This window comes from Calypte anna, chromosome 4A (genome assembly GCF_003957555.1).
Source record: "Calypte anna isolate BGI_N300 chromosome 4A, bCalAnn1_v1.p, whole genome shotgun sequence".
In the NCBI taxonomy this organism is placed as follows: domain Eukaryota; kingdom Metazoa; phylum Chordata; class Aves; order Apodiformes; family Trochilidae; genus Calypte; species Calypte anna.
Genome location: NC_044248.1, coordinates 1,358,050 through 1,376,405, shown reverse-complemented (window position 1 = coordinate 1,376,405; position 18,356 = coordinate 1,358,050). Strand labels below are relative to the sequence as shown.

The 18,356-nt window shown below is 53.3% G+C and overlaps 2 protein-coding genes across 7 annotated transcripts in view; one reads left to right on the top strand and one right to left on the bottom strand.

The window, feature by feature from the left end:
• SLC4A4 (solute carrier family 4 member 4) overlaps positions 1–8,046 on the top strand; it is a 146,985-nt gene extending 138,939 nt beyond the window's left edge. For 3 of the 6 annotated variants that reach the window (XM_030450128.1, XM_030450125.1, XM_030450127.1), the window contains 2 exons: positions 3,823–3,902; positions 4,843–5,716. In XM_030450128.1, the coding sequence (XP_030305988.1) occupies positions 3,823–3,902; positions 4,843–4,948 (186 nt within the window). In that variant the 3' untranslated portion in view covers positions 4,949–5,716. Of the gene's footprint in view, positions 1–1,960; positions 2,058–3,822; positions 3,903–4,842 lie in introns of all 6 variants that reach the window. The other 3 variants (XM_030450130.1, XM_030450126.1, XM_030450129.1) reach the window with 2 other exon arrangements.
• Positions 8,047–10,298: 2,252 nt separating this feature from the next.
• GC (GC vitamin D binding protein) lies at positions 10,299–17,762 on the bottom strand. The gene is made up of 13 exons (XM_030450195.1): positions 17,626–17,762; positions 16,521–16,590; positions 15,941–16,073; positions 15,642–15,853; positions 15,134–15,266; positions 14,892–14,986; positions 14,247–14,376; positions 13,942–14,144; positions 13,250–13,382; positions 12,444–12,541; positions 12,079–12,211; positions 11,929–11,987; positions 10,299–10,386 (listed from the first exon to the last, which is right to left on the bottom strand). The coding sequence occupies exons 1-12, from the start codon at positions 17,681–17,683 to the stop codon at positions 11,937–11,939; spliced, it is 1,449 nt and encodes a 482-aa protein (XP_030306055.1). The 5' UTR covers positions 17,684–17,762; the 3' UTR covers positions 10,299–10,386; positions 11,929–11,936.
• Positions 17,763–18,356: the final 594 nt, after the last annotated feature.

Here is an 18,356-nt window from a genome sequence, read left to right as displayed (position 1 = left end):
TCCCCCAGACCATCCTGATGCCTGGGCTTGCTCAAGGCTGGCAGGACAGAAAAGGCAACCACAGGCTTGGTGGAGAGGAGCAGCTGGAACCTGAGTCCTTTGTGTGAGAGTTACATCACATCTCTGCAGGTCTGGGGTAGAGGCAGGAAAACCAGGCTGTGAGGAGTGGCTCCATCCCCTCCTCAGGGCTGATAGGAACCCACAGGGTTGTGTCCCCATATCACTGTTCTCTTTCAAGCTGTCTGCTCTCTCCTCAGGCTCTCCATGCACTGCAGGTACAGTAACTGATCTCGTGGCAAAGAGAATGTATGCAAAATGTTGGTGCTTAACTCTTCTTGGTTTGTTTTTTTTCAGCATTTGCTTTTACCAGCTTCCTGAGCATAAAGCACTTGGCATGATTGATTGGATTGGTTTTACCCTTTCCTTTCCAGAAATACACCCTTAGTCCTGTGGGATTTGACAGGACAAACACCCATCAGAATTCAGAGGAGAGAATTAGGGCAACTAATTATTGCATTTGCCCAGTGAAAACTCAGGCACTTTGGCTTCTCCTCCCATTTTCTGTGAGAAAATCCATGATCCAAGAAAGGGCAGACAATATTTGTATAAAAAATATTCTTGGGCTCATGTGTTTAATTTCAGGGTCAGAAGTGCTGTGTAATGGTCTCTTCCCTTTGGGGCAGTTTTGCCAGCTGCAGGGGATTTCTCTGTCTGTTTCAGATCAGCACTGCCCTTTCACAACCTCCTTGGTTGGTTCAGCAGCTCAGGGGGCAGCAGGGTGCAGAGGTTCCCCAGCTCTTCTGCTCTGCTCACAGCACGGCCCCAGAGGATGGGGATGTGGGAATTTGGGAATGGCTTTGGTGCCTCGGTCCTTTTCTGCTGAATCATCTTGATCTGAACTCAGCTCATCCCTCCACCTGCTGAAAATCCTCCCGGGGAAATATTTTGCTATTGGAGGATGAAATACTGCACTGGGTGTCAGTTATGTTTAAAAAATAATTTTAAAAAATTAATAATAATCCAGGGAGAGCATTTCTCTGGCCTCTGGGATGTTTTCCTGCCCTGACCTGAAGGTCTCCCTCCCTCCTCCCCAGCCTTCTGCTCTGTGCTGTGTCTGGCTCTCCCCAGGAACAAAGATGTGTTGACCTCTCTGGCAAACATCCCCTTGCTTCCTTTGCCAAGTTCTGCAATATCAGCCTTGCCTTGCTTATGGGGAGTTATTTTTATTTTTAAAAAAAGAGCAGAATCATCCTAAGTGCCTTCAATACAGTATAAGCAGGTGGATTACTGGAGGCAGTAGGGTATAAATCCTGCTGGTACCCATGCTCCAGGACAGCTTTGCTCTATGCTTGTGTCTGCTCTTTCTCCTGCCTGGCTGGGAATACTGAATTCCTGCAAGGGCCCTGGAGCTGATGAACCCTTTTGCTGTAAATAGAGGTGTAATTGCAGCAAGGTTTGATTCAACCTTGAGAAAGTCCAGCTTGAGGAACTTCTGCCCTATCACATCTGGCCCTCGTCCTCCTTGAGCAACTGGGAAGAAAAAAGGGATTTTAGAGGAATCCCAGCAAGTTAAACCATGCTGCTGAGCTTTCTCAGAAGGCAGTGCCCTGCTATTTCTGCCTCCAAGAGTGTTTTCCATCTGCATTTCCTGCAGCCAGCTCCAAGCAGAGCTGGATGGTGTCTGACAGAGCTGGTGAGGTGGGGAAAGGGGAGGATAACAATGACAGGAGATGATTCTTTCACTCTGTTTCACTTGGGTAGGGTGAAGGAAGAGGGGGTACAGTGGGGAGCCAGTGGAAACCAGCAGGCAACTAAACTGGGCAATGCTTTTTGTATTTTATCTTACTTTCTTCTCCTCATGCCTCCAGAAATTATATAAAAGAGAATTTTAATTTGTGAGGGACAGTAAGAGAGAGAGCAGTGAAAATATTCTAAGACCTTTTAAACGTTTCTTTCACAGTCTGACTGCCCCTACTCAGAAAAAGTCCCAAGTATTAAAATACCAATGGACATCATGGAGCAGGAACCTTTCCTAAGTGATAGCAAACCTGCTGACAGTGAGTAGAACTAACCTCTTGCATGCCTGCTTGACTCTGACTTGCACTACAAATATATATATATATATATTTAGAGTGATATTTAAAAACAAAAAACAAAACAACCTGTCCTATTACTTGAGAAACACTTGTTCTTTTTTTTCTTTTTTTTTTTTTTTCTTTTTCCTCTTCTTTAATTTCCAGGGCTCTGATTTATGACTGATTTTGGTTTTGTGAACTTTTTTCTTTGCTCATGATGTTGTTCTCTCTGGTGCCTCCAGCTTAAGCTCTTTTATCCAGCTCCTCACAGGTCTCTTGGCCACTCAGTCTCCACTGCTCTCTTTCCTGACCCTGTCCCCATCTGTGGGAGCTCTGCTGGTGCTGTGTCTTTTTTTCCCTCTGAGCTTAGTGGCCTGGATTTGCAGCATGTCTAAACCACAGTGCTGTCCCCTTACTCTTTGTTTCCTTAGGTGCCAAGCAGTTGCAAAAAATCAGCTCTTAAAAAAGTAATTAAGCACAGCATTGATCTGCATTAAACTGACAAGGCAGTGATCAGTTGACCATTAACTTATTTCCCTTCTTAGGTGATTTGCTTTTGTGCTATTCTGGTTATTCTTTGTTTTTTTTTTTAATTTCTTCCCTTAATACCTGTCATTTATTATTATCAGCTTCATTTTCAGTCGTTTTCACTTTTCATATCACAGACTGGTTGTGAGATGGAAGAAATAGGAATGGTAGCAATAAAATTAGTGCTGCAGTGCTGCTGGTAAGATTTTTAGGAGAAGGACTTAACCCCACAGTTCTTCAGATCCTAAAACTAGCCCCTGAGTTTAAGAGCTGGCACCTTAGGCAATCCTAGGCAAGGCTCTGGGGTTTTAGGTACAGGGACACAGAGATTGGCATTACAAAACAGTCCAGGGGAAAGAGACTCTTCCCTGGCTGCTGAGGTATTCCCAGTGTTTTGCTGACAAGGAAAAGGGCAAGGGAACAGAGCCTCTGAATTTTTCTGTGGAAATGGGCTCAAACCAAGTGGCATCCTGAGTGCTGTTGGGCAGGATGCTGTGATCAGATGCACTCTTGCAACAAGTAAAGGCAGAAATACTGAAGGGAAAGTCAATCCTGCTACAAGCCCGTTTGGCACAAGAGGGGGTAAATCACCCAGGAGCTCAGCAGTAGTTGGTTTGTGTATTTGTTCATTTTTGTGATCCAGTAATTGATTTGCTGCTTTTTTAAAATTAGAAACAGCTCCAAAAAAACCCCCAAAACTAAACCAAACCAAAGTCCCCACAGACTCTTAGACTAAGAACAAGCACCTGGAATCCATCTCCACCATGGTACCAGAATATAGCAGTGTGATTCCCAGCATACATTAACACTGCTGGTAACCCCAGCAGTCCTTCAGCCTCAGTAAGAACAGGATTATTCCCAGAGCAAAGCTGTTGCAGGCAGCAAGCCACCTGTTTTCTTGCTAGGAGTTCTGTGGGGACAGTGAGGAGCAGAGGGTAACTAGAGAGGTGTTGCTAACAGGTAAGTGTCAAGAGCTGGAGGTGGTGGAAGTCTTGGGGAATCAGTCTTCTGGTTGTGTGGGCACTTCAAGGGGTTTTGTCTTAGAGGAGAGAGGGGAAAAAAAAGGATTTTTATTTACCAGCTGGGAAATCCATCTGGCAGGCAGGCAGCAGTGAGAAAGCATTGCCAAGCAGATGAGTGTGTGCTGGGGAAACTGAGGCTGGGCTTTCCATGGGTGCTGCAGGCAATGACAAAGGAGATTTCCTTCCCTCCCCAACAGGAGAAAAATCACCAACATTCCTTGAACGCCATACATCGTGCTGATGCAATTCCTTTCCTTCAGTCACACACCATGCCAAGGTAAGCACCCCAAAAACTGGCTGCTGGGCCCTGGCTAGACCCCAGCACCAGCACTGCTGGCTGGTTTGGGGTCTGAACCAGAAAAAAAAAAGATGTGGAGTAGCTGGGAGGAGTTTAGGAAACATGTTTATGGGGAGGGATTCAATCAATTGGGACTGTTTTGCCTTAAAAAAAAATTAGAGACAGTGAGAAAAAATGACTGTTCTGCTTTCCTTCAGCCATGTAGCAGGATGTTGTAAAGAGGAAGAAATCCACTTTCCCATGTCTGTGGTGGAAAATGGAGTAGAGTTAAATAACAATTTTTCAGAGCTCAGCCCCTCGGGGACACCTTGAGCCTTCCAGCCATGATGACTCTGTGATTCTAGAGCAAGGCAGCAGCAGTCCTCTCTAACACTGAAGGTTTGTCTGCACTTGTGTTAGAGAGGGTGTGCAGTCAGTCTGTGGCTGTCACCAGGTAATTCCAAGGGCAGTTTGTGAGGGTCACCAGAGCTGGGGGTGAAGCACAGTGCTGGATGCTTGGAGCTCCTCAATGAAATCAGTGGCTTTACCTCCTGATGTGAGCAGTGTTCAGAACCACTCATTAAAGTTATCTGAAGTGATGGATGGGCTTTGTCTGAAGGCCAGCTTGATGTGAGTGCTGCCTGCCAAGGTGTGAACGTGCTGCTGGGGTCAGCAGGAGCTCAGGCCAGGAACCCATCCTGGGAGGAAAGCATCTGATCCAGGGCTGGGTGTGTGACACTGTGTTGGGCATCCTAGTGAGTCCCAAGGTCTGCAGCTTTCCCAGGTCACAGCAGTTGCCCCTCTGCTTGGTTTGTTGCTGGTTTTCTCTTGCAAGTTGTTGATGCTGACTTTTCCTCCCCCTTTTCCCCTGCCTGGGCAGCTGTGCTGGGCCAAGGCAGAGCAGTCCCCACTCTTACTCAGCCTTCCCTTTGCCTTGCAGCCCTCCACGAACTCCAGTCAAAGTTGTGCCTCAAATTAGGATAGAGCTCGAGCCTGAAGACAATGGTTACTTCTGGAGGAGCAAGGGAACAGAAACTACTTTGTAATTTGTCTGTCTGTTGAATCTTTTATGGAAATTTTATTTTGTCACTAGCCAAATATTAAAATGCTCTCTGCTCCCCACCCACAAAGGTAAATGCACCCATCCCACCCTGCCCCCAGCCCCTGGATCTCCTCCCAGCCCTCCTCACCACTTCCCCCACGCTGACCAGGACTCATTTTGCCTTCTCTGTCTCTGGGACACACACGCCTCTCTCCTGGGCAAGCAGGAGGATGGAGGAGCCCACGGCAGAGGGGTGGGGGCTGGCAGAGGAGCTGGCGTTGCTGTAGTGGTGGTGGATCGGTGTTTGGTTTCTTTGTCAGAACAAACCTGACTCCAGGCTAACTCCATGTCTCACTCACCCTGCTGGAAGATGCTGGAAAGTGCTGCTAACACTTAACTTGCTCCCCAAGCCTCTACTTTGTAGTTAACACGGGATGGAAAAAGGAAAAGGTACTTGAGTCCCAGCACAGAGAAACCATTGCCACTGCTGTAGCGTGTGTTTTGAAATGTCCCTTTCCTATGCAATTGTTTTTTTGTTTAAAGGAACACTTTAATGGACTTAATCCGTCAGGTACATTGAAGAGTGTTATTTTCCTAGATTATTTTGTTTAAATTATGGGGGCCTAACCTACAACTTTTTTTTTTTTTGTCAATTTTTTTAACCTTTTTTTAATTACTGTAAAGAAAAAAAAAAAAAGAATTTTTTTTCCTGCAGCAGGAAACATATAGTTATGAGTAGTTCTACCTCTTATTTCTAGATGCCAGGCTTTCTGTAAAAAAAAAAAAAAAAAAAAAAAAGTATTGTACCATATATAATGTGATTTTTACAAAAGCAAAACACAAAAAAAAAACAACCCAGCAAAAAAAACAACAAAACCACACCACCACACCACAGTCTGCAGGACATGGCATGGGGCTGGATCGGTTTGCTGAACACCCCTCTGCTCTGAAGCATCTGTTGTACTTAGGGTTGTGTTGGTTTATTCTGTTGTGTGCTTGTTTGTTTGTTTGTTTGTTTCCAATAAGGAATCTCACTTCACCAGGAGGGGTGATCCTGTCATCTTGGAGCAGTCTTAATGTCCTGGTGGGCAGGGAGATGCTGAGCAGCCCCAGCCTTGGGGGGCAGATGCAGGTTGGGGTTGTTGCCCGTTTCCTCCTGGTGATGTGTGAATTAATTAATGGTGTGAAACTGGGAGAGGGGGATGTGTACATGGAGACCTTGGGTGCACCTCAGGCACCATGGAGCAGAAAGCCACCTGACAGTGACCTGCTGGGATGTCCATCCTCACCCTCGTGCTCACCAGCCTCACCAGCAGCTGCATCCATCCTCCAGCACCCCCATCTCTGAACCTCCTCCTGCTGAACTCGGGCTGCTCAGGCCCAGCCCCAGCCCTTGGCAGGCAAACACCACCTTGGGAGGGAGAGATGGTTCCTCTCTCTCCAGCTTCTACTTGTGTGTCACACATTGGGGAAGTTGGGCTTCACCACGGTGTTCCTGTGAGGAAGGTGGGGGTGACCTGTAATGCTGAAGGCTTCATCGAAAAAATGAAAGAAAAACCAAACCCACAACAAAGAAGGTAAAAAAGCCCAGCTGTGGGGGCCCCAGAGGAGAAGGATCCCACCCGAGAGGACAGGCAGGACAGGCCACCCGAGTGGCCACTTCTGTCCTTGTGAAACCAAAGTCCGTGTTGGATAAGTGAACAGAACTTCATGATGGTGCTGAGATCTTCTATGCCAAATTTTAGCATCTCCTCACTCGTAGTAGCCCTGTCAGCAAGGAAAGGTGCAGGCTGGGGCTGGTGTGTCCCAGCTCTGCTGTACAAACCAACCACTGGCCACTTGCCTCTCCGGGATGAGTTGATGGGGACCCTGCTGGATTGAGCATCTGCTGCGAGGGGATCCCAGCTGGAGATGATGGAGCTGCAGAGGTGTCTGCACAGCACCCACCTGCATTCCCCACGTGCTCCTGAGAGGGATCAGCTTCAGCCTCCAGGGATCAGCCCAGACCCAGGCAGGAAAGGCTGGGGAGATGTTGGAAGTGCCCAGAAAAGGAGGAGCTCCGTGATCCCTTGGCTCCAACCAATGCTTTCCAGCCCCTGGTGAGCACAAGTCTTGGCTCCTGGAGGGGAAACAGCTTCCAGAGTCACCTGCAGAGCACAGAGGAGCTTGTTGGGTTTTGATGTGTAGGAATCCCAGCGACTGAGGGAGGAAAGATGGAACCAGCTGAAGGGAGAGAAGCCGCTGCCCTGCTCCCCATCAGCTCCACCCAGGGCCCTACACCCACCCTCAGCTTCCCACCCACTGGCCCTTGGTCACCTGGCTCCACAAGAATGAGGTCTTCCACTTTCCAACCCTGCTAAATGTACTTGAAATGTTCTGATTGCTGATCTAGATCTTTCTCTCTCTCTTTTTTTTTAATTTTATTTTATTAGTGGGTTGTTTGGTTTTGTTGTGCCCCAAGGGAGCTGTTGCCCAGAGGGTCGTGTTTGCTGCAGGGATGGGACAGAGGATTCTGTAGCTTTCCATGAAGAACACACCACCTCTGGTGACAGGAGCTGGGGATGTCCCCTTCCTGGTGCCTGCCACCAGCACTTCCTCGGGGTTTGTCTCTTCTCTTGGTTTTTGCTTTAAAAACCAAAGCAAAACCCAGCAGGGAGAGAGAAGCCGAGAGCTCTGCTTGGGCACCAGGAGGCAGCGGGCAAAGAGCCTGCAGGCAGATCCAGGAGAGGTTCCCTGCACTTCAGAGACCTCTGGAAAGAAAAATTCATTTCCATGAGAATTGGGGATCTTGTGGGAGAAGCCTGGGTGAGCACTTTGGGGAATTCTCCTCCTGGTGGGACCCTGCAGCCAGCTTTGTCCCTGCCCTGGGAGGCGGTGGCCCTCTGCCTCTGCAGCCCATGCTTACCTGTCATTGTGGCCGATACATCTTTGTATTTTTTATTTTATTTTATTTTTTTGGAATCAACACGCACTTTCAGATACTTTTATTATTGTTTTTAATTCTCGTAAGTCTGTATTTGCTTTGGAGGAAAGAATAGAAAACAGTATGAAATGAAGTGGATCAAATGGTGGAACAAAAAGGAAAAAAAAAAGCAGAAAACATTTCAATATATTAAAATGATTTTTTTTCCAGTAATATAAAACATGAAATTCCTTATAACATTATAGTATTTTACAGTTTTATGAAGCTTTCTATTGTGACTTTTATGAAATCAAAAAGATGAAGATGATGAGATATTTTAGCATTTATATTTTTCAAAATTAAATGTATACTGAAAATAAAGTAACTTTATGCATTTACTGGAGAGAGCGTGTGTGTAGCTTTTCCCTCCTTAGGTACCCCCTGCTTTGATCCCTGCATCACTCTTGGAATCACCACTTCCCCGGGGAGATGCAGGGGGGCAGAAAGGTCCCACAAACCCGGGTGAATAATGTAGGGGAAATGTAGGGGGAAACCCAGAGCAGAGGAGGAGGCAGGAGCCCTTGGCTGGCTGCTGGTTGTGTCAGGGATGCTGCTGGCCCCAAAGAGTAAATGGCTAATTCAAACTAACACTTCTTTTTCTTTAATGCTTTCACGAATCTAGTAATTGATATATTTTTATTTTTTTCATTCAGTTGGTCAGCTTATTGACTTCTGCCTGGGGTTAACCTGCTCTGCAGGAACAAACCACTGCCAGGTTTTAGGAAAAGCCACCACGGCAGTTAATGAGCACTGACAGGTTTTATTTTCTCCGCTGGAGCCTGACCACCACAGGATGGGCTGAAGGCACAAGGTGAGGTGGGAGCTGCTTTGTTCAGCCCTGCTGGGGTTTTTGTGCCTCAAACAATTCCCATCGCATTTTTCCCATCACATCCCTTCTTTCCCTGGCCTGGAAGCTCTCAGTGCTGCTCTCCCATCCTGCAGTGCCTTGCTGCTTAATGAGACCTTCCTCAGGCCTGCAATTAGTGGGGTTGATGGCTGGAGCTGGGGTGCTGGGTGATTTGGGTTGGTTGGTTTTTACTCCATCCTTGGTGCATCACCTGCTCCGACTTCAGGAACCCTCAGAGCAGTGCTGGAGGTGGCCTGAGGCTTGGGTGAGGAGCAGGGAGACTGACCAGGAAGGGCTGCTGGAAGCAATAAGGAGGGTTGGTTTTTTTTTAATAGAAAAAAAACCCCAAAACACAAAAATCAGGGACTTTGCTTCTTTTGACTCATTGGAAACGGGGCAGAGCTGCTGGGATAAAAAGCACAGGAGGCAATGGTGCCTCCTCCTGCCCGGTGTGATGCTGAGAGCAGGAGGAAAGAAACAGAAAGAAAATCAGAGAAAAATCCCCACAGCAATGAAGAGCAGGGAAGGAAAGAAAGAGGTTTCTGCCTGGGTTGGCAGGGTCAGGGGGAAGCCCCTGGGCTGGTGGTGGGAAGGTGCTGCTGGGTGGTACCAGCTGCCAGGAGCTGTGGTGCTGAGCCCACCGGCCCAGACTGTCTCAGGAGTCCACTCTTGTTCTGGGTTTTTTATAATGTTCTGTTTGTTTTGGTTTTTTTAAACAGCAATTAGATCATTCTGGGATTTGTTTCCCCCCAACAGGCCCCAGGTAAGCAGTGAGGGTGGCTTTGCCATCATGGGGGTGGCACCAGTGCCACCAGTGCCTCCCCAGAGCCCCCCGGCTGCTGCCAGCACAGGCTCTGCTGTCCCCAGGCTGGGCTGGGGGCTGGGGACATTTCCTCCTGTTGTTTTTCTCTGCTGCTGTGGTGCAACACGAAGCTCCTGGGGTCTGGGCTGGGCTGGAGGGGGCTGCTGGTTTGGGGTGGGGATGGGTGTGCTGGGAAGGTCCCGAGAGCTGGGGTGGGGAAGTGGCTCCTGGCAGCAATTCAATCCTCAGTAATGGGTGTGAGGACCTGAACCCCTCAGAACCATCTCTCACCTGTCAGTGGGGAGGAAGATGGGGCAGAACTGGGTGTTCCCATCCTGAAAGGAGCCCCGGGCTGTGAGCTGGAGCCCCGGGGCTGACAAACAGCCTGGTAAATAAGTACAGAGGAGAGCAGAGCCGGGGCTGGCTGCCCCAAACCTCCTGGAGTCAAAATGCAGCTAACGGGGTGTTGGGGCTTCACCTGCTGGTGCCCTTCACCTGCTTGTCCTTTAAGTCCCCAGGATGGGATGCCCCAGCAGCCAGTGGTGCTTACTGCCCAAAAAACCCCACAGCAAGCCCCTTAGCCCGAGTTTTGTGCTGTAGTTTGGGAGGGGAGAGTGCTGGAGAGAGCCTGGGCTTGGCTCTTGCTGCCCCCAGCCTGCCCAGGCTTTGGGTGTTGGGAAATACCCTGGGGGGTCACAGGGAGCACTACTTGCCCGGAAAGCTGCAGAGAGAACAAGCTCTGCTCTTGTGGTTTGGAGTTGGTTTTTTATTTAATATTTACCAGCACATTCCCAAGAAACAGGCGCAGAGCAGAGATGTTCTTGGCTACCCCTGAATTGTAAGAGAAAGGGTGTTTGTCTTGCCTGGTAACATTGCCAAGAAAGAAAGAAAAACCCAAACCCAGCAAGTTGTACTTTCTTTCTAGTTCTGTCCCCCCAAATAACCATTCCTCACCCCCCACACAGCCTCTCTGGGCTGAGCCTCCTGTCCCCTCATCCTTGGCTCAAGCTGCAAACCCTCAGGCCCTGGCAGCACCCCAGCCTGGCCCCCTCCTGCCCTGGCATGGTTTGGGGGTCCCAGCACCCCAGAGCAGGGGGTGCAGGGTGCTGAGGTCCCTCAAGTGCCAGCAGGGAGATGGTGTGAGGGGTGATGGCAGCCCTGGAGCTGGGTGTGAGGGGTGCTCTGTGCTGTGTTCCAGGTGATTGGCAGTGCTGTGGGTGCTGGAGGGGCTCTGGGACCCAACCTGCCCACATCCCACACCCTGCCAGCCAGCCCCAGCCCACTTCTCCCATCAGGGGGACCAAGGAGGCAGCTGGGGGCTGCTGGTGCTCTCCAGAGCAGAGAGGAACCAACACCAACCAGGGCTGTGTCTCACTGCTGCTGAAGGTCAGGTCTGGGGAGTCTGGCAACCCTTGGCTGCTAGCACCATCCACAGACTGATGGCTTGGGGTCTTCATCAGCCTTACACTGATTTCCCTTAATTCTGTCCCTTGAAGAGCTTTCCCTCTGTGGGAGGAGTCCCCCCACCCTGCAGGTGAGGGCTTTGCTCCTTTTTGCATCCCTTTATTTTAGTTATTGCTTTCCTTGGACTATTGTTTAAAACGGGATATCTGGATTAGATATTAGGAAACTCTTCACTAGGAGGGTGCTGAGCCCCTGTCCCAGGTTGCCCAAGGAAGCTGTGGCTGCCCCATCCCTGGCAGTGTCCAAGTCCAGGTTGGATGGGGCTTGGAGCAACCTGGGCTGGTGGGAGGTGTCCCTGCCCATGCAGGGGGTTGGGACTGGGTGAGCTTTGGGGTCCTTTCCAACTCAAACCTTTCTGGGATTCTAGAGCAGGGGGCTTGGGGGACCAGTGGGGAATCTGGAGCTGTGGGGGTGCCTGAGGGCCCATGCCAGGTGATGGGTGTCTCCAGGCAGCTGAACATGCAGATAGCCATGTCTGGGGGCACCTGATGAGTGGTTTTGGTGTTCTTGCTTAATGTTTTGGACCATTAGCTCCCAGGGCTAGAGCTGGGACCTCCTCCTGCCTGCAGAACCAGAGCTCTGCCCCTTCCCAGCCTTCCCCACCACCCCGGGATCCTTTCCAGCAGCAGCCTGGGTGCTTCTTCAAGTCTTTATTGGGGCTGCAGGAACACTCTGGGGGTGCTGTGGGTGGGGGGCAGGGACCCACAGCCTTGGCACCATCCTCTCTCGGGGCAAGGCAAAGCCACCGTCTGCCGAGTGTCTTCCAGCCCTGATCCTTCCTGCTGCCTTCTGATGTCCCACGTGTGTCCCACAGAGCTCAGCCCCCATCGTGGGGCCCTGACCCCTTTCCCCAGCCCCAAAACTCCCCAACCAGAGAAGCATCCCCGGTGCTGGACCCCAGCCCCTCACCTTGGCTGCTAGCCCAGCAGGCAGGAGCCTCCCTTGCACTGCCCCAGCTCCGAGCTCACCTGCAAGAGATGGGGAAGAGCCATGGGGCAGCCCCAAGCAGGGGGAGTGACCACCAGCATGGCATGGGGTGTTGGGGGGCCATGGCTTTACCTTGGAGGTGCAGTAGAGGGGGGGTGAGTTGGGGGGGCAGCAGGTGGAGGCAAAGTCTGCTCTCTGCTCCACCAGCTGCCCCAGCAGCTCAGGGCTGGCATTGGGCATTGTCCTCTGCAAACTCTTCTGCAGCCTGTGGTGTAGGGACCAGGGGGGTTTAGTGGGGACACAGGGGGGTTAAATACCCACGGGGCATTTTTTTGTGGGGGGAGCATGAGGGGTTGGCAGTGGGTGCCCTGCCAGGGGCATCCTGCTTGCTGCCCTGTGTTTTGCTGCCCTTTGGGCTCAGCTGCAGCCAAATTCTCACCAAATTTTTGGTTGCATCCACTGCCCTGGTGTGAGGGGGGCATGAGGGCTCAACCTACCTTTTCTTGAACTCGAGGAAGCTGAGCTGGGTGTACTGCCCACAGAGCTGGTTGGCATTCTCCAGCAAGGTGGGCAGCTCTGCTTCTGCCCACTGGTGCTGCAGAGGAGCAGAGAACCACAGGACTGTCAGAGTGGGAAGGGACTTCTAGAGATCAACCCATCCAGCTCTGCCACTACAGCAGCATCACCCAGAGCACATCAACAGGAACACCTCCAGGTGGGGTTTGAATGTCTCCAGAGGAGACTCCACAGCCTCCCTGGGCAGCCTGGGCCACTGCCTTGGCACCCTCAGAGGAAAGAAGTTTTTTCTCATGTTTGAAGGAGTTTCCTGTGCTCCAGTGCCCCTCGTCCTGTCCCTACTGAGAAGAGTCTGGCTCCATTTTCCTTGCACCCACCCTTTAGATACTTATAGACATTGATAAGGGCTCCCCTCAGCCTTCTCCTCTCCAGGCTCAAGAGTCCCAGCTCTCAGCCTCTCCTCATCAGAGAGATGCTCCAATCCCTCAGCTGCCTTCATCACCCTCCTCTGGACTCTCTCCAGTAGATCCCTGTCCCTCCTGAGCTGTGGAGCCCAGCACTGGATGCACCATTCCAGCTGTGGCCTCAGCAGGGCAGAGCAGAGGGGGAGAATGTCCTCTCTCCACCTCCTGGTGCAGCCCAGAATTCCCTTGCAGCAAGGGAAATCCCTGCCCTTCCCTGGCAGCTCTCACCAGCCTGGGAAAAGCCTCACAGGGGTTCTGGGGGGGCACAGGGCCAGGGAGATGGGAGCATGGGATGGGCCAAGGGAGTCATCCCTACTGCTCACCTTTTTGTGCAGGCAGGCAGAGGGATCCTTGGCAGAGCAGCATTCCCCACGGGCTTTTTCAGAGGCATCATAAACCGTGGCCAGGAGGGCATCAGGGAGGCTGGTGTGTCTGCGGGCCAGCTCAAACACATACCTGGGGGGGAACCATGGGTCACTGGGGGTGTTGGAGTCATGGAATCATAGCATGGATAAGGTTGGAAGGGACCTTAAAGCTCCTCCAGTCCCAACCCCCTGCATGGGCAGGGACACCTCCCACCAGCCCAGGTTGCTTCAAGCCCCATCCAACCTGGACTTGGACACTGCCAGGGATGGGGCAGCCACAGCTTCCTTGGGCACCCTGGGCCAGGGGCTGACTACTCTCGTGGTGAAGAATTTTTTACTGGTATCTCACCTAACTCTCTCCTTCAGTTTCAAACCATTACCCTTTGTCCTGTCACTTCCCCTCTGGTGAATATCCCCTCCCCAGCTTTCCTGGAGCCCCTTCATGGACTGGAGGGTGCTCTATGTTTTCCCTGGAGCCTTCTCTTCTCCACAGGCACAGGCACCCCAACTCTCTCAATCTGTCTTCATAGCAGAGAATCCCGTGCTGGGGGCTCCGCAGCTGCAGGTTTTTTGTCCCTTGGTTGCCCCGATGCTGACCCAACCCCTCGGGCAGGGCTCAGGAGGGCTCAGGAGCCGGGGGTACCCCTCACCTCTTGGCGTGCCGAGCCCCCTCCTCCCCGCACAGCTGCTCCTTCGTCGGCTTCGGCACCTCGGGCAGTTTGGGGGCGGGGGCGGGGGGCACGGCCGAGAGGCAGAAATAATTCTGCACCGGGTTCTGCCCTCGGCAGCACTCGGCGAACCGCGGGTCCCTCGGCGAGAGCGCGGCGCAGGCTTTGGCCGTGTGCTCGGATAACTGCGGGGAGGGGAGCGGGGGGATGCGGGAGCGGAACCCTCCCTGGGAGGAGGGGGCTCACCCCCTGGGGCTGGGGAGGGGGCGGCTCCCGGACCCCCTTACCTTCCTCTGCATGCAGTCCTCGGCCAGCGAGCCGCAGCACTGCGCGAACACGGCGGCAGCGCCTTCTGCCAGCGGGAGGAGGTCCTCGAAGGAAGCCCCCGGCAGCTTCTGGGCCAGCCAGGTGAGGGAGCTGGGGTGGCACAAGGCAGACGGGGGGGGCTCAGGGGATCGGCACCCCCGCCCCTGGGCCGGCTCCAAGCAGGGGTTCGGCCGGGCAGAGGGGTAGGAGGGAGGGGATGGGAGCCGCGGGGTTGGCTCTGGGTAGGGAGGGTTGCCCGGGATCACAGCATCCCAGAATGGTTTGGGATGGAAGGGACCTTAAAGCTCATCCAGTCCCAACCCCCTGCATGGGCAGGGACACCTCCCACCAGCCCAGGTTGCTCCAAGCCCCATCCAGCCTGGACTTGGACACTGCCAGGGATGGGGCAGCCACAGCTTCTCTGGGCACCCTGGGCAGGGGCTCAGCACCCTCACAGCAAAGAATTTCTTCCTGCAGCACACTGAGATGCTGCAGCACGCTTGGGTTTACAGAATGACTAAAATTTGTATGGACACTGCTTGTGAACCAGGTCCAGAGCTTGGAAGAGGAAGGTGCTCCCAGCCTGACTGGGTTCCAGGAGAGAAAAGCCCATTCCCCCCCTTTACCTGAGGGTGACTTTGTCCTTCCCAAACACCGTGAAGCGGGAGCAAACCCGGTTGGACATTAGGGTGAGCAGAGAGAGGGTTTTCCCATCCAGTTTCTGCCAGAAAAAGAAGATGGAAGTGTCCTCCCAAGGAAATGCCAGCCTTGCCCAGCCACCTTTCCTTGGGCCATCAGCAGCAAAGTGCTTGCCCAGCTCCTCAGGGAGCAAGGATGGGGATGAGCCCGGTGGTCCGAGGGGTCTCACCTCCTTCAGGAAGCAGGTGGTGGGTGTGGGGGAGATGCAGCAGGTGGAGACCATGGAGAGGAAGCTCCTGGTGGAGCCCAGGAGCACGGGCAGAGGAGCCTCACCATAGCTGCTGGCATACTCGTGCAGAAACCTGCAGCAGAGGTGGGCTGAGGGGACCTGGCACCCAGGGACCGGGTGCAGGAGAGGTGCAGGTTTGGGGCAGTGTGTCGTGGTGGGGGTGGGAGCCCTCTCCTGGTACCCCCCCACCATGCTGCCATGTTGCACCAAGCCATTGAGCGGGCTGGTGGCCCCTCTCCAGCTGGAGAGGCAGCCCTCATCCCATCAGCAGAACCCTGTGCCCGGTGCTCACACACATGCAGAACACCCCAGCCTTTCCCTTTGATGCCCAGGTAGCCCCACGGACACCAAGAGCCACCCTGGGGATGGCAGAGGGGCGAGCCTGGAGGGCACCCGAGTGCCAGCAGGCAGCAGGGTGAGACCTGACAGCATCCCCACCTCTCCTCACCTGTCTGCAAAGTCCTTGGGGTCCTTCTCGAAGGCCTGGCAGAGCTCCTGGTTGGAGGGCTGGAGGTAGCGGGGCAGCAGGGGGGGTGGGTGCCGCAGGGCCGCCAGGCACAGCTTCTGCTCCAGCCCCTGGTGGGTGCAGCAGGAGGCAGTGCCCGGGTGGGCAGGGAAGGGAGAGCTCCGGCTGCAGGATTTGGCTGACAGCGCCGAGGCCTGCGGGAGGGAGAGCAGGGGGGGTTCTGTGCCAGCCCGTCCCCCCGGGGGGTTGGGGTCTGACACCTCCTCTGCCCTCAGGCTCACCCCGGCATCGTAGCAGGAGGGGTCGGCACCCTCGGCGCAGCAGGTTTGGGCCAAGGAGACGATTTCCCGGACCAGGTGGCTGATCTCCTCGAAGGTGGCGTTGGAATATTTCCTGCTGATGGAGACCAGGGTCCTGGGAGAGAGGAGAGGATGAGCTGGAGGCACCTTTCTGTCTCGTAAAGAAAGCAGATCCGAGGGCAGCAGAGCTCTGCCAGAACGGGGCTGGACGGGGACACTGCCATCCCGGGAGCTGCAGCTGTGGGGCTGTGAGAAATCCCAGCATCTCCCGTGGGAACAGCAGCGAAAGGACCCGAGTGGGTCTCAGGGTGGGGGCTGCCCTTCCCAGGGTGTCCTGTGCCAGCTCTGGCAGAACTTTAGGCACTTCCCTGAGGAGTTCAGCAATCAAGCAAACTTTTCTCCTGTTCAGAGCAATCGGAGTCCTCGTTTGCAAGGAGTGAATAAATATTCCCTTTTCTAAGATGGTCTTTATAAATTTTATTTTATTTTTTATTTTTTGAAGGGGGCTGGGTCTTGGCTTAGATGCTGTCCTGGGAAAGTGACTGCATCAGGAGGTACCTACAGGGTTCGGAAGTCCTCCTTCCCCAGGGTCTTGAACTCCTGGCACACTTTATCCCGGACATAATCCCTACCTGGAAGGAAAAAACAAAAACAAAAAAAACAAACCAAAAACCAAAACCCAAACAAAAAACCCCAAACAAACAAAAAAAACAATCCAGCAAACGGATGATTTGTGAGCAGGGTTTATGCCTGGGCTCCAGCACACTGCTCCACTGCCCCTCTGGGTGGCAATGGAGCTTGTTCCCAGCAACTTTCCTCCTTAGAAAAAACAAACCAAACCCCAACAAACCATCAAAAGAAAGCAGGTGATTGATTGAGTGCCCGTGGGGAGAGGGCTGGGGGTGCTGGAGACAGGAGCAGGGGGGTGAGGAGCACCCAGCAGGGAAGGCATCCCAGGGCTGTGCTCTCCTCCCTGGGAAAAACACCAGCAAGTTTTGCTAGAAACCACTCGGGTTAGACTTTGGTACCAGCAGGGTAAATACTGATACTGGTATTTACTGGTGTCCCAGCAGGGAGCAGGGCAGCGTGTCCCCAGCCCCCGGGGTTATGTGCTGTCACACGGATGGTCACCTTGCTGGGCTGGGAAAGAAAGGTGGCTCTGGAAGCCTTGAGATGGTGCAATGTTTGCAGCAGAGGAGGGGTTGTACAGTGCAAATCTGTTTGTCGTGGACTCAAAAAGTCATGGAATCACAGAGTGCCAGGGTGGAAGGGACCTCAAGGATCCCCTGCTCCAACCCTTCTGATATTGTTTCTCTGAGTTCTCTCAGCACCGCAGAGAGCTGAGACTTCAAACTTTCCAAAGTGGGGGAACCCACCCCTTCCCCAGTGTCTGTCCTCAAAAATCCCATTTTCCTTCGCAGAGGGAAGAAATTTATCTCCTCCAGCCTGACCCCAGCCCAGCCTCTCTCCCCTTCCCAGCTTCTCCAGCATCACCCCAAAGGGTCATCCAAGGGACCTTTGCATCGCCCCAACTTTCCATCTCAGCAGATTCCTGCCCGGCCATTAGGGCTGGGGAGAGGGCAGGCCACCAAAGCCCCTCAGAGCTGGCAGACCCCAGCCTCATCCCTTGGGATGCAAAGCCCCAGGCCCCTGCTCAGTGCCCTTACCTCGGTGCTCAGCATGCACAGCAGCTAGAAGCAGCAGCAGGGCCAGAGCTGCCCTCATCTTGGGGCTGGGCTCCCTCCTCCTGCCAAAAAAAGCAGCTCTTGGAAGCCCACCCCGGGGTTTATAAGGAGCCAGTGGTGGGTGAATGATTAATCCTGGCCGTGGGGCAGAGGGTGAGAGCATCCTTGGCCTGGCTGCCACCCCCCGGGTGCCAGTGCCTCCCACATCCCACCCATTTAATCATTAACTGAGAAAAATGGGGGGGGTGAGGGTGGGGGTGATGCTGTGGGACCTCAGGCAGGGTCTCCCTGCCCTCCAGGGGTGATGGGCACAACGTGAAGGAGGAGGAGGGACATGGCAAGGAGCAAAGCTATGACTGGTGGGGACAACACAAGGTCCTGCCAGGAAGGAGCTGGTGCTTTTGGGGTGCTGGCATGCCAAATTCCCCTGGGGTGCTGGTTCAGGGGGCACAACTGCTCCACCAGGTGGTGTCCTATGCAGTGCCCTCCTGTGACCACCGTCACTGGCTCACTGATCCCCCCCGAAACACCGAGTGTGTCCTCACCCTGCCCCAAGGTTTGCTGCTGCCTCCTGAGAGCCCACCTTGCTTTTATCCCCACCCTGGGCTGGGGACAGAACTTCTCCAGGTGACAGCAAAAGGGACAGTGGGCACTGGGAAGGTGCTGGGGCTCAGGGAAAGGGGGACAGTGAAGCTCCCAAGGTCAGGAGCTGT